General features: G+C 44.1%; 3 protein-coding genes across 3 annotated transcripts in view; 1 reads left to right on the forward strand and 2 right to left on the reverse strand.

Annotated features, from left to right (window-relative positions):
- The window catches only part of T265_07207 (hypothetical protein), a gene marked incomplete at both ends in the record, with an annotated part of 37,184 nt that extends 35,664 nt beyond the window's left edge, over positions 1 to 1,520 (forward strand). The window contains one exon of the mRNA XM_009172663.1: positions 1,413 to 1,520. Within this exon, the coding sequence (XP_009170927.1) occupies positions 1,413 to 1,520 (108 nt within the window). The remainder of the gene's footprint in view (positions 1 to 1,412) is intronic.
- T265_14230 (hypothetical protein) overlaps positions 1 to 2,061 on the reverse strand; it is a gene marked incomplete at both ends in the record, with an annotated part of 51,571 nt that extends 49,510 nt beyond the window's left edge. Inside the window, one exon of the mRNA XM_009172683.1 lies at positions 367 to 2,061. Within this exon, the coding sequence (XP_009170947.1) occupies positions 367 to 2,061 (1,695 nt within the window). The remainder of the gene's footprint in view (positions 1 to 366) is intronic.
- Positions 2,062 to 9,541: 7,480 nt separating this feature from the next.
- The window catches only part of T265_07209 (hypothetical protein), a gene marked incomplete at both ends in the record, with an annotated part of 40,151 nt that continues 34,369 nt past the window's right edge, over positions 9,542 to 15,323 (reverse strand). Inside the window, 2 exons of the mRNA XM_009172665.1 lie at positions 9,542 to 10,383; positions 10,931 to 11,089. Coding sequence (XP_009170929.1) covers positions 10,222 to 10,383; positions 10,931 to 11,089 — 321 coding nt within the window. The remainder of the gene's footprint in view (positions 10,384 to 10,930; positions 11,090 to 15,323) is intronic.

The following is a 15,323-nucleotide window of genomic DNA, read 5'->3' on the forward strand; positions in this document are numbered from 1 at the left end:
ACATCGAATAAGCTCTTTCTAGAAGGACTTTTGCAACCATTGCATCACTCACTTATCTGTCCTTTGCTGGAGTTCTATCCTCTCGTACACAATTAAATCTCCCGTCGATTGACCTAGAATTCAACGTGCTTCTTCAGCTTTGGGTGTTGTTCGTTCTGGACCGTTTTGTTTTTGCGAATTGGCATTCCTTAAGGGATGTTACAGCGACACTCATGGTATCAAAAGTGTCACAGTACTGGCTCCTGGAATAGATGTCTATCTTGGTAATGCCTTAGTTGGTCAGCGGTATAGAACAGGTTGCTAATGTGGTTTGATCGAATCGGACAAACTGATTGGAAAGGTTACCAAAACCATAAAAACACTCACGCCAACGGAATCGTCGTCCTGTTGGTCCGTATTCCTTCGTTTCATTCTAGTTAACAGTGCGTGCATTCCCACGGGTAGATCTGAATCTATCTGTCGTTTGACTGTTGTCGGCCTACCGGATTTGTCCACGAGCCATTTGGCGAAACCGGCAAGTTTAGCAACCATTCGTTTCTGGTGCATGCAGTCCGTTAGTTGATGTAAGCTCATATTGTCGGCACCGGCCTCAGATAACATCCCAGACACAGTGACTACACGAGATTCCGAAGAGCCTGTCACATTGCTACGGCGTGCAGTCAAAACGTTTTGTAGGCACTGAACAAAAGAAATCAGTTGTTTGAGTCGGAGCGAGAAAACGGATGAAAATCGAGAGGCATAGTATTGCTGGTAAGAACGAAGCACGGTCAGAACCGAATGAATATCACGTAGATGTAATAGGACGGACATGCTGGAAGTGGTCGCTTCGAGCAGATTATGCGCCTCGTCGATTATGATCACAGCATTCTTCAGAAAAATTCCAGACTGTGCACGGGTTGCCGGTTGCAGTAAGGTTGAATAAGGAACAAGAATTAGTTGGGCTAGAGGCAAAGCATTGCGGGTTGCGTAGTATGGACAGCCGATACGTGCTGTGACATCTGATGCCTGGTTTCTTAAGGTGCCTGCTTGCTTGCCGAAAAGATCTGAGTAACGGTCCTGGCGAACACAAGATGCAATCAGAGAAGCTGGTACACCAGATAGAATGCAGTTTGAGACTCTACTGACAGACGAGCGGTTTCGCATTGGACATTTCTGCTTTGAACGACCCAACTCCAAACAGGCCTCATTTATAGCTTCTGGGTGGGAGAGTCTATAGATCCTTTTATTGATGCACAGAGAGTGTCGAGCGGCAAGTTGTACGGCCGTTATCTGGTTGATAAGATTTCGACATTTTTTCAACTCACCAAGAACCTGGTTTAGCTGAGAATGAGTACGACTGCAATAGATTATCTGTAAAATCTGATGTTGTTCAACATCAGTAGTTGGTTTTGAGCACTCCTCATCTTCTACAGGATCACGATTTTCGTTGGCTATGTCGCGAAGAAACTCTTCCGCCTGTATTCCTTCGTCAGAAGTTTCCTCTTGCGGGTCTGTGGCAACGGGATGCGCAGAAGATTTAACACCAGAATCATTCAAGAGGTCGGATAAAAATTTTGAAGAAGAGTTTTTTAAGTCACTTATCTTTTCAAGACAGTCATTTACTCGAGTCAATTCCTCCAATTCCGGTTCTATCATGAGTTTTTCCTTTCTGCTTTTCTCATACGCCATGACCCAGTCCAAATTAGATTGCGTTGAAAGTGTATTGATCGCCTTCAGTTTCTCTCTGAGATCTTTTAGTTTAGGTTGGACAGTGGAGTTTCTGTCCAACAACCACCGAAGTGAGGCGGTCAAAAGGCTCAAAGATTTCCCCGTGCCAGTCGGACTTTGGAAGATACCACATCGGTTCCGTTCCAGCGTACCGTATATGGACTGCATCAGAGCAAGCTGTTGAGGGTAGGGATTAGGAAAGGGGAAATCTGGAAACTCGTTCGGGATTGGCAAAGATTGTGGGGAGGCGATATGTGGATTTGGATGTTTATAATCAGCAATTTGATCGGATGTAAACAAACTGATGCCTGCCAAAATTGAATCACCTTGAGTATCTGCCGTGAACTCATCCATAGACGGAGAGGAAAGTGATAGTCTATAAAAAAATGGAGCGTTGGAAGACACATGATGACAAAAGCATTGAAATAAATACAGGAAGGATAGAACACACAATAGAGCCTACAAGTTCCCCAAGACAGAAGACGAGTTTACTGTAGGCAAGAATCCAGCCAAACATTTCGATCAGCTATGATGTCGGCAAGACTTACGCCACGGATGAGGAAAATTCTGAAATTTCCGACCCGGAGACTGGGTTGAAAGTTACCACAAACGAGCATGTTAGCACGGAAACACATACGGACGCAACAAAAGATACTGTAACGTGTTCGCGCACACACCTCTATATTGGGTACCAACCACTTTGTCTTCCGATTTTATCAAATGCACCAGGGTATTCTCAGCTGATGGGGATCAGAGCTCAAATTGGGAGGGGAAATCACAAAGCATCTTCTCCATTTTCCCCCATTTATTAAAATAAAATGCTAGTTAGGGGAACTTTGATAAATGAACGTTCAGTTTTTGAGAAGGAGCAGAGTTGTTGGGACGTTTCATGGCCCGTATGTAGCATTTATCCCAGTTGTGGCGTCACGCTTCGTTCCCAGAATCAGGGCTTCTGTTTCAACGAATGTCACATTTGATTGCACGTATCATCGGATAATGATTTTTAACCAAAGGAAGGAAGAAAATTTGCGTTAAAATTTTCGATTTGGTCAAGTATTCACAACTGACTCGTGGGGAGGAACAACCGTATGCTTTGAAATCGTAATGTGACATCATCATCAGAGAAACGGAAACAACAAACCCAAATGTGGCTACCATTCGACCAAAATGATGAACGTAAATAAGTGCAGTACGGAACAGCCTTGAATTGAGTAGATAGTGGAAATATTTGAACATATTAGGTAGAACCGAGAATGCGAACCGTATTTCATAACGACTCAGTCAGTAGCTAAGTAAACTCCCGTTTCAACCTCCAATGCATTACAATAAATTCATTTGCATACCGTATCTGTTAAATCTATAAAGCCCATTCTATGCCCTTTTTAAAATGCATCGAATAGTCTCTCGCTGAAGCAAGAGACAACAAGTATCATTCCTGGAGTACCACTGTGAAAGTACCCTAAGATCCCTAAAAACTGGGCCTTTGTCACATGCTGAAACGCACAAATCTTTCGTTACTTGACGGCCTTCACTCATCGTGTTTAGGAACTCAGTTCGTAACCGCGCGACTAATTGTTAGGAGGTACATTCACTTGAGTGCCTTTGCAACTCACTCATCTGTAATTTATACGCTCCGTGGATCCGCACCTCATCATTCTGCTATTTGTCTCAGAATCACTGGGTTTTGTGATCGCCTTAACTACCTAACAGGATTTCTGACATTTTGGTCAGGTCATATTCGAATCGACCACATTTGGGTCACGTGACAATTCACACTTAATATCGCATAAATGGTATCTCGCTATCGAAACCGACTTACTGATTCATCAGTTAAGCGAAAGTCTCATTGAGGCCACAAGAAAGTCAGTGTTTACCTAATGAGCAATCTCGCATCACTTGGCTGGACAATAAGACATTGGATCATCAACAGTTTGGGCAAAAATATCGAATAAAACATTAGTTTGATGATTAGAGACGCGCAAGTGGATATAGAAACATTGTTAGCTACGTGAATTCAACTTTTAGCGGGAGCATGCAGCCCGTGATGCGTTGATTATTGCGTATTCCAGATTCGCGAAAGGCATGGACCAATATGATGACAACCTATCCTCTAGTTTTGCATGCCCCATCTCTGAATCACACGCTGTACACTGTATCTTATTCCGGAAAGAGCAGGCTTCAACAAACTGAGAACAACTAGGCTAATGAACACGGGTGATATCGGCAATACGACCACTGCAGTGGAGCTAGCTGAGCTGTATGGATCCTTCGGTCACCGATTACTTGAGGCTTTATCATGCTGCTACCTCCGAGCAACACAGGCCCTGGTAACTTTTCTGATAAATGTGCAACAGACCGCTAGCCACCGGTGTGTTTCTCTGAAAGCAAACTCATGGATGTGTGTTGGAGCGACGAGGCACACTATTGGATTTAGACTGAAATATAAGTCCCCTGGTTGCAGAGACCAAGCGGCTGAGCAGCTAGAAACATGCAGTTTAGGGTAGCTTTGAAAGTTCGTCTTACGTTTTTATCAATTGAATCTCCATTAAACGATAAGTATAACAAGACTTTTCTCTTCGAAGCAGCGTTAATCGTGTCAGAGGACACGTTCGGTTTACTATGAAGGATGAGAAACTTGCCCGGGGAGCCGTTTGTGACCAGCGCCTGTTTCAAGGCTTCTTCGGCCCCTGAGATTGTGCTTTCATTAAGCCTCGCTCATATGAAGTCAGCGAGAAACTACCAAAGTATGGATACTCGCTATTACGACAGACTGGCGCAAAGCCCTGTTTGAACGTCGACTCATACAGAGTATCTTTTAGTTTTGGGCCTAATCGACTGACAATGGCAACACCACCAACCTAGCTGTAAGCCGTTCCCTCAAAGGCATAAACAATATTGAAACGAAGAGGCTTAACACGGACTTCCTGTAAACATCATTCGACTTAATAATCTATGAATTCGCCTATGAATGGGTCCCGTTCAACCCATTCAACTGCGCACTGACGATGTTTCCTCGACTGTGGACGGAACGTTTGCAAGCCAATTGCCAAGCTCGGCGAACAGATCAACTGCCATCCGATCAACCAACAAAGATCAGGTAATTCAGCCTTGGAAATCGCTTTATGCTTTAATTACCTTTGTGAATTATATTTAGCATGCGACAACGAACACACATCGGGACATCACTGTGATAGTAAACCCGAATCAGCTGATAGTAACCCAAGAAATTGAGCTTATGGACAGACTGATCAGGAAGGCATGCGGAGAAGGTTCGTTCTTTAATGAAGAGACTCGAAGTGCTCCTTCCGTATAGACGACTATGCTAATGCACCTACTGAGGAGTTACCGAAAGTCTGGATGAGGAAATACGCATTCATTAATTCTAAAGAATCCTGAGGAACTGCAAGTCGTCATGGGTTGGATACCGCTCAGAGACGGACTGGTTGGATGGAATATGGAGTAACGATGCATATCCGGTCACTTACACAGAGATATGCATTAGGGCTATTCAGAGAATGCTAGCTTAACAGCTTCTCTACTTGTTCTACAGTAATTGTATCCGATTGTCTGTTTATGACCGGTTGTAATGCACGCCCGTTGCACATATACCAAATACGAAGAAGCGTAAGGTTCACTAACTGGCTGCAAACATTTTATTGCCACTACATTGTATTACTCGTTGGCATATCAGTTTTCCTATACTAGTTTCTGCCTTGCCCCACCCACGAAGTCGCTAATACACGGTCCAACTGTTCGACTAACTAGACCGTGGTTTTGTCTTCGTTCTATTTCTGCACCTTCATACCTAGAAGCCTATAATGGGAATGATAACAGATTGTCCCTCACAAAACGTAGAAAAAAGGAATTTACTTAAAGGGCCACGTGATGCAGACTCCGTGATTCAAGGATGTGTACCGCTATATCCTATCAAGTGCGAGCCAATCACACTGCTGATTAGCCGCTCGTGACCGAACACTTGAGGGTTCAAGCCACGAGCAGGGAGGTCGCGGGTCAGAAATCCCCTGTAGTTTCGTGAAACAGTGCGAACGATTCCCAAAAAGAATGCTTGTCGGCTTTTCTGTACAGATTGGCTTCACTTGTGGGAGCAAAACCCCATTAAAAATTATCAACTATACTCACACTACCAACAATTTCCCTAGCGGTCCTAAAATTAAGAGGTGTGACGGGAACACGTGAGTTTGAACATAAAATCTCTTGAAGAAAGGCCTCAACGTCTTACGCTGATTAATAGGATTGCACATGTGTGACCGTTCACAACCCAAAACGAACCTGTAGATTGAATTATGTTTTCGAAGCAGCCTTGAATTGAAGTCATTAGTCTGAGAGGCTCTATCAAGGGCATTGATTAAGTAAATCGCTAACGGATCGTGAGCCTCGACTGTTCCATCTTGTGGTGAAGTTAGGTTAGACCAAGGTGAACTGTGACCACTCAGATGAGTATGAGCTGTGGACAAGAACTTCCCTCAAATATAACTCAGAAAAAAAACAGGAATCTGACGGTATACTAGTCTTTCAAAGGATGATATGATAACTATGCGCTTAACGACGTCAAACTAAAAAAATCGACTGTACGAGAACATGTCCGTTAGACCCTTTGCAAATGACATGTACAATAATAGGTTATAATGGTTGGTTTCGTTAAAAGGGAGAACCCTGTACCACAACCGATCGGTGACAGTGGCTGAATAAGAGCTGCACCTACAGGTTATAATGATCGTGAACCAACTGATTCGTATATTCGGTGTGATGTGTGCGCTAGCTTTCGGGTTTCCTATTTCCTGCGACTTGTACACATGACCGCATCATATTCAGCCAGTGAATACAAAGTGCTCATGTAAGTGCTGTTCAAACAGAGCTCTTTGAAAACTGCACGTAGTAGGGCATACATACTCAGGGATAGTTCCGTCCTTGTGAAACATGGTCTCAGTAAAGCATAAAGCTGTATTCTGGCACGAATCAACTGACATGACTACCAGGTTTACCACGCTAGATCGTTTCGGTGTAGTCCTCCGCCTGGCTCAAATGGTACCGGCCCAGCCAGATGCTAAACCTTTTCGTTGTTTGTTAGCGTACATTCGGATTCACAACACCAAACGGTAACTAGCAGCAAACTAACGACCACAGCGTATAAATAAATTTCGTCGGAATCAATAAAACGCGCAGCTTGGAAACATAAGCGCGCAAAAGTAGAGTGAAACTAGAAGCTAGAGGCGTAATTTCAGGATAACCGACGACCTGAGAGAATCGACTTCAGTTTTTTGGCTTTGAAAAGCCAGCACCTATCTTATTTTGTGTGAGGTTGATTAGGTGTGGTATCGATTATCAAACACTGAAACAGGAAAATTCATAAAGTGCATCAGTTGTTGTCTCAACTTAAGGTTCATGCGCTTCAGTATCCAACGGTCGGAGCGATAGTTTCGACGACAGTTATCTGGTAGCTCACTGTGAACTAATCCGACGTGAAGTTTCTGAAGGGAGCACATAGGCTACCCACAAAAATCCAAAGAATGCCCTGCTTACCAAGTCCAAAGCACCTCCAAATAGTGCGAGTTCAGATCAGTGCAGTTCTCTCAGCTGGTCCAAGTTTTTATTGCGTCATGATGTGTCTGAAGCAGTGTTCCATTATGACTGGTGAGACAAAGTTGATGCCGCTTCTTCTAGCTGCCAGCAGTGCACACAACCCGCAAAATTACTTCAAATTATCTTTTGGTCTTTAAAGAAAATGGACCAATAGTTAACAAAACCTTCCAGTAATGAGAACGCCAGTCCGTGTGGCCAGGACCCCAATGACTAGAAATATTGAGAGAATTGCCAAACGCACAGACCAGTGCCCGTGCCGAGCATGCTGGACTATGGCAGGCTCCCAAATTTATATACCGAATTTGAGATCAAATGTAACAAACCTGCGGATGAATATGATCTGACAGCGAGTGAGTTCGTCGTTTCACCCCAATGAGTGACAGTTATGTGATCCATTGCTTGCTTTGTACGTATCCCGAATTGAGTTTCTAGTCAAATGTTCTCACCCGACAAAAACCGACTTATTCGAAGGATGAATTTTTGCAGTTTAGTAGTTGTAAGGACTGCTCGAAAGCTAAAGGGGGATCCAGGGAATATATTTGAAAACTGCCAATGCATAGTATGAATCAATGATAATGTTCCGAAAAGATGGTCAGAACACCGCCATCAGTAGCTAGTGGCTATAGGATCAAATTGGTAGCCCGAAGAGGATGCTTACTGTGCTTGATTCCACACTACTGACGAAAAAAATAATGATTAAAGCGAATGGCGTACGAAACGGTGTGTATTGTGTCGAAGATGGGGACCACAGGAACGAGTCTCTGACTAAATGTATCTCACATATTTCCTCCGAGTGAAATTACTTCAAAGCTATCCTCAGTGAATAAGCGTGAAGAAAGTAGCAATTCGTGTCCTTCAATGAGTCAGAGCCATTTTTGTAATGTGCTACTCATAAGGTTGCTGAAAATCCATCGACAGCCCACGACCAGTTTCGCCCTTCTTGGGGCTCATCAGGTAGGCGCAGTCCCCGGGTTTCGGTCAACCTTATGTTCTACTTGAAACCAAATTGCACGAAATTAGCGAATATACGCTCATTTGCAAACTAATTTGGTTCTTTGGAGAGACTCACCTGGAACCCAGCTGAATCTCTCGTTTATGGTGTTCTCAGAGCCATGTTTGGTTGGAGCAGGGAGTAGCCTAATTACGCGACTTGTAAATCCTTAAGGAACAAACTGACCAAAGACGGCTGTTCGAGAGTAAATCAACTGGAAACTGAGAGCTAAAGCTGCACCAGAAGACCGAACTCAACTGCTGCTAAGTTGTTACGTGCTCTCAACCAGTAGTGCTGGAGAATGCCCTGAACTTAGAAACGGTAAACGAATCTCGGCGAATACGTTGTTAGGGGGGAAAAGCTACTGGCGAGAGAGCAACTCTTTGGCTCGCATTCACCCGAAGCTTCGCATTCAAGAGATGCAAGTTATAAACGCCGGTGCAGTCTGAGACGGAAGCACGGAACAGTAATAGCCAGTGGACATGCACTCATTCCGCGAAAGATAGTCATTGCGTAAGGTAAGATAATACGGAAAACAGTAAGCGTCATCATTGGTGTGGTTTCTTCACTCGTTTTGTTGCACACAACAGATAGAGTGACCTGTCCCACAACAGCCAACGCTTGATTCACCGTTAAGTACCAACCAATTGATTGTATGGCTACCATCTCCATTTCTTGGCTTTATGATAAAAAAAACCTGAGCAAAGTGCCAAATTCGGCCAGTTTCGCTTTAGGTCCGATCTTACCGTGATGTGAATGCGTCACATGGGAAGATAGAAACAATTTTGCGAATTCGTTATGACAGAATAAAATCCATTTCTATTCAAGAGACATACCTGAACACAAGTTATCATGAACCACGCGTCCAGATTCGACTAGTGGTAAAACGCTCTACTAACCAAAACCTCAGGCTCACAGGATTATCAACAAATGGGAAGTGATCCCCGGCCAGTATCCTCAACTGGATCATAGTTACCGAAACCTGGACGAGGATCCCTCGTGCGAACAGTTGCCTACGTCTGGCTACCGTGCGACGAGTTTAACAGACAGTCATATATCAACATTTTAAGTCTATGCACAGATAAATCCGACTAACTGGCGTCAACTGAAGGGTGTCATCAGACGCGCACGGTTTTTTTAACGACTGTGTATATCCTAACCCCATAAACATTATCAACTTTGCACAAACGAGCCAAACCACTGACACTGAAAACCGAGGACAGTAAGCATGAGCAGGGAAGGATTGGAGCATAATACTCTATGTTTGTCCGCTCAAGGTAAGAATAGCGCACATGAGTGTTTGACTGAGTGGTGCAGATAAACGGCAAAGAAATATATAAGAGCCAGTGTTGAGATGTTCGAACCAAAAGTACAGGCACAAACATCGACAGGCTCCAAGATAAGTAGAAGCAGAGATAAGGATCAACCGAGCAAAGATGAGCTTGCCAAGTCGGATGGCAAACGCCATGTCGTCCCCGGCGAGAATACAAAACTGACGATGACAAAATCTTACGAAGACAAGCGCGTAATTGTGAAGAGAACGTAGCGCGAACAAGACAAGCGGAAGAATTGCGTTAGCAACTTCAGCAGTTTGGATGCGTTTCATAGGTCTACAACCAGGCTAGAATAATCGGCGTAATTGAAGAAAAAGAGTTCAAAATCTCGCACAACGAAAGAATACTGAGGGTCCACACCCCTTAACCGAAGCAAAAATTGAGCGTAGGCACCAAAGTGGAAACAAAGGGTATCAAATAATTAGGGAGAAGTAAAAAATGTTGGAGGCAATACCATCTTTTTCCACAGAAAAGCAAGGAAGACTGAAATAAGGCTGCTTGACATAGGGGAGAAAGAATCTCCAGAAACAGTCGATCGAGGAATGACTGAAGTGTGACAACTCAAATGTCTTTCGAAGACTTTGGTACTTATTTCGGCTTCTGCGACCCGTAAATCTCCAGTGTGAATTGCTCATAATTAAGTGCACCGGAATCCCCATGGGGACCAGAGGCACGCATCATCCGTTTGATACAGTACTCAGCATCGTCCGGTGGCAAATAGCGCCTCAGGTCATCTGCCGTTACATAGCCCTGGAAAACGTCAAGAAATGCAGTCATATACTCATACGGACCAAAATAGGGTTCAATAGTGGTACGAAACTTTAGGTACATCCCGCAAACATGAATACCAGGCTGCAGCACTCAGATAACATAGGCAAATAAGCCGAAGAAGATACATATAGTCATGAATCCTTGTAGACGAGACTGATTGCCGTCCTGTAGACGAGCATTTTCACATTCCTAATACCAGTATGCCAAATAGCTTTGGGGTGCATTGTCTGCTTGCCGCCGATACGAAGGATAAAGTGCTCCGAAATCATCCCCCTACGTGCCATGTCTGTGCTACATCAGTCCTGTGTTGTCTGCATTTTTGGGTGACGTGAAGGTGACACTTTATTTTGACTGGGATGTTTGCACAAATGACATGTGTGCTAAGCACTTGTTTATTCAGCGCAGTTGGCACAGAAAACCGAGTGTGTGTCGCTGGCGACACCACAAACACATGGGCGAACACAATCGCCAGGCTGAAGAAACTAACCATCAGGTAATTGCATTTTCGAAATTGAAATGAACGTACCTTGTCTCCGGAAAGTACCTTGAATGACTGAGTGATCTGTTCAGCAGTGTCCTCGTCAGCATTCTCCCGTGTGACGAAATTGAGGAAACTATCAAACGTAACATAGCCCTTGTGTCCTGGGTCAACTTGCTGCATGGTCCGCGAAAAGTCTGATTCGCCCTGTAGGTAACATAAACACAACAATAAGTTGCGAGAAAAGACGAAAAATATCTAAAAGTGAAGATTCGTAGCTATAAGATGCTAGAAAGGGCCGTAAAAAACAACTGAACTCGATGTATGGACCACCCAATATAGACGAAAATAAAAGTGCCAAATGAGACCACCAGATTAGTAGGGATGGTTAGGAGGTTTTGGCGGAAAAAGAAGGAACGACTTACCATGGTTTGGGATGCAATACGATAACATCTATTTCGATCCAAAACTAAGGAGTCACTAGACTAAGCGGGGTCCCTAGAAGATGGATGAGAAAGTACTAACCGTTGGTAGACATCGTATTCTGTACAGACAGTAGCGCAGTATACATTAATCTGGAAGCTGGGTTTTGCAGGGAATCTTGCATGTTCAGCGAAAACAGTCTTCAAGTTAATTACCCTGATTAGAAAGATTTTCCCTCGCCCTGTCCCATTATTTCCCCGGAAACCTGACAGTGTTTGAGTCAGTTCAAATTCCCCAACTCCATGGCTAAAGAGCCATTACGGCTGATGAATCGATCCTTTCGTAAAAAAATGAATTTCGCTAACTTATAGGTCATGTGAGCTTGGGAGTTTGTGGTGTTCTGGAAGAAAGTGAACCGTGTGAATATTGGACCAGGGAACCAATCAAACCAATCGATTCAAACGACGGGATGTAGGGAGATGAGCCAATCAACCGATTGAGCTCGAGCCCTCCATGTAGAACGCGTTGATGTGGTAACAGGGGAAGAATGAGCATATAATCCACAAATTATTTTACGCAATAAATTCGGTCAGTTCTTCGTTGTTTGATATACTCTCGATAAATAATGCCTTAAACAAGTGTAAGGACTCGGAGTTTATGCAAACATCTGCATTCTACCCAAAGAACAGGAAGTTAATTTTCCTAGGAAAAATAGCCAAAAACTAAACCGAGAACTATGCAGCTGCAAGCCAATGCGATTGAAGCAAGCTACAATGTAGGGCGAGCGTATTAGGTGGACTAACCGATAGGGGTAGACATGCATAAGGGTCCTTGGAAACGGAAGAGTGGCAGCGAAGTCATTTACGTGTGACATACGGATATGCTGATATAGTAGGTTAAAGGTTGGTAGGATATATCAGCAACCGGAATAAATGAAGCAGGCGAGAAAACAAAGCAGGACGAAACCGCTGTGGGAATACCGAAAAACGTTGGGATACCCAAAATGGCCACTTCAGTATTTCCTTCAAACCCCTCCCCCCGCCCCGGAATGAACCTCACGAGGAAAATGCCCTTTGGTTCTGACTTTCATCAGCGCTGTTGTCAAATGAGATCCATAGTATGTTCTTGATCTGACCTTTCCTGAATGATATTTCTGCTTACACTACGTGCACATTAGTCATCATCAAACGTGAGGATGCTATAAAGTAGGTTGAAGTGACGCGGAATAACTAAATATTTACAGAATTTCCGTTTTTACAGCATCTATTCGAATGTGTTAGGTAAGACCGCCATAGTCACTTCCAATGGTTTGAAAACGGGGGCTAAAAGGATAATGCTTCGCTGAATAAGTGTATACCGAACGTAAAATCGTTCGAGCGCAATCAGTTCTGCCAAAATAAAAAAATCCTACCGCATTTTAGATAAACTGGTGGAACCTCATACAGACAATCCAATTTGAATGAGCAGCATACAGAAGCGGTTGGGGGTAGTTCGCGTCAAACGCCCTGGGCGGGAGAACAGCGTGATATATTTGTATCACCCGGTGTTTCCTGGTTAGAACATCATGAAAATACATTTGGTCTGATAAGTGAAAATCAACAGTGAAGAATGAACCTCACTCCTTACATGCTCGTTAAATGAAATAGGGACACTATGCTGGCTTATTCAAGTATCATGATCACGACAAACTTATCGGTCGGGGTGAGATCACTATATGGTGGATCGGCCACCGAAGTATAGTCTATTGAGGCGGGCGATCTTTTTCATGCCTACTGCAGAATATGAGGTTGACAGAAGGTTGTGAGAAAAATCACGAAGTATGGTTGGTCCTGGCTGTCCACTTTGAATTCCAGTGAGGTAGCCAAGACTCTCCTTACGTCCAGCTGGAGGCGTTGCAATATATGGCGACTAACCGATAGCAGTGGGTTTTGCGCGGTCAAATCGTATGACAACGTTTAGACCTGTGAACACCTCAAAAGGAATGCAGTAGGCCAGCAACATGCCCATTACGTATCCACCCTCTTTCACCTCAGGGCTTAAAAGATAATTGCGCAAACCGTGACTGTGCTGCAGTGCAGCATTCGCGTAAACAAGAACGTTACTGTCTATGGTGGTGTTCGGAAAGACGAGCAAGAAGTTTACACACGTGTGCTCATAGGCAGCATAACGAGAAACAGGTTCACGGAGGACACTATCCGAAGAGATAATGGTTAGCCCAAGTGTACAAACAGCATGCTTGGAACAGAGCTCTATCAAAAGCTGGCATGCTATAGTATGAGTTGAAACACATGACTGACTGTTCAGTAAAATGACAGCAAGCACAGGTATATGATAGAATCAGAACGAGCTCCAGTACTGACCGCCAGAGGCAGAATGCCATACGGATCCTAGAAGATGAGTGGGTAGAAATGAATAAGTAAGTGTCTAAGGAAGAGCACAACGTAATACACTCTCAGCGGGTATACATGCAAGCGCGTTAGACGCTAGCTTACAGGTTAGTACCAACCATAGCTAAGAGCGATGTGTCCAAGTCTGCCTACAGGCGGGCGCAAAATAGAAACATCAGAATTCAGTGACTTAGAATCTCACACCGGATTTCTCTGTTACATCGAATCCTACCGCAAGAAGTCATGTTAGACAGACAACCCCAAACACGGCTTACAGTGAGCCGCGTGTGGACAGGTGAGCTGTGCTGGACCTCTCTCGCGCATAAATTGGCGAACATCATTCAACCCTAATTCAGACAAAGTTGAAGTGACATACTGGAAACAGACAGAACCCAAGATGAGGAAAGCCGAATTTCCCATTGAGTCCGTGACTGCTACGACGAAAATAACACGCATCACTTTAAACCAACTTTAGAAGGAAGAATTCAGGGTAAAGGAATAGAAGGTAGGAATCAATAAAAGCAATACACAAATGACTGCTTGCCACTTCAATGGGGGAACTGCCGAAATGACTGCTTGCCACTTCAAGGGGTGGAACTGCCGATTTGGAAATTTAAAACCTAAGCTGTTTAAGAAGTCGGATTGATGAATGAATTTATTCCAAATCATAGGATAGTTAGGAGCGTTCTAGCATCTTCATGCAGCCTACGATAGTGACCGAAGCAATTTAAGATCCCATAGGCTGTTGGTGGCAGGTATGAAATTTTCTCTGCCAACCAAAATTTCCAGATTGACAAGATTGTTATAGAACTCGTTGTATCGTCTGAAATCCGTTAGCGCTATTTCGACCACGGCTGAATGTCTTGAAACGAACACAAAGACCCAAGTTTTTCTTGCTGCGGTCCCGCAAGCAGAGGCGATTAGAGTAGCAACATACACTTGGATAAAATTTTAAAATGAATGGTGAGGCGGACTTACGTATGACAAACCTAAGGACAACTTAGTGGGGGAGCTCTGTTTTACGAGTAAAGTTAGCTTGCAGTGAAAAGTCGAGAAACGCAGTTTCACTCTTGTTGAGAACCACTAGCAATGCTCGCCTCATTTCACTCAAGGAGCCAGGCCTCACGTGAAGTAAAATGAATGACTAGGGGAAGGCAGTGGGTTCGAATATCCTTCAGGATTCATGCTTCCAAAGTAGAGGCAAGTCGCTTATATGGTTTAGTGATGCCTCAGCCGAGATGGCTAGGGTTAGGAGAGGATCCGTGGTTCAAATCGAGCCCTGGCACTTCGACTGCATCTGTCTAGACTTGCGCAACCTAGCAGCAACCAGCAGCAACTTACCAGTAGCACGGTAGCCGTGCACCAGTTCAAAGTCTGCACCTTTTCTTCTGCTAGTACCTAGTAAACAGGCATTATTTCTTCGGTACAAGGCAATTCGTACTATGACCTCAACTACTGTCGCCTTAATGCTTTGTGGTAAAAACGACGCTCGGGATAGCCTAGTGATTAGGGCGTGAACTTACTAACCAAGTCTTTGGTTCTAAACTAACCCCAGTATTTCAACCATGGCGATTCCTTCGGGTAGCATGGCAGCCAGGCATGGAGAGGGTGGTGCAAATGAAGATTATATA

The sequence above is a fragment of the Opisthorchis viverrini genome, assembly GCF_000715545.1.
Source record: "Opisthorchis viverrini unplaced genomic scaffold opera_v5_162, whole genome shotgun sequence".
Lineage (NCBI taxonomy): Eukaryota > Metazoa > Platyhelminthes > Trematoda > Opisthorchiida > Opisthorchiidae > Opisthorchis > Opisthorchis viverrini.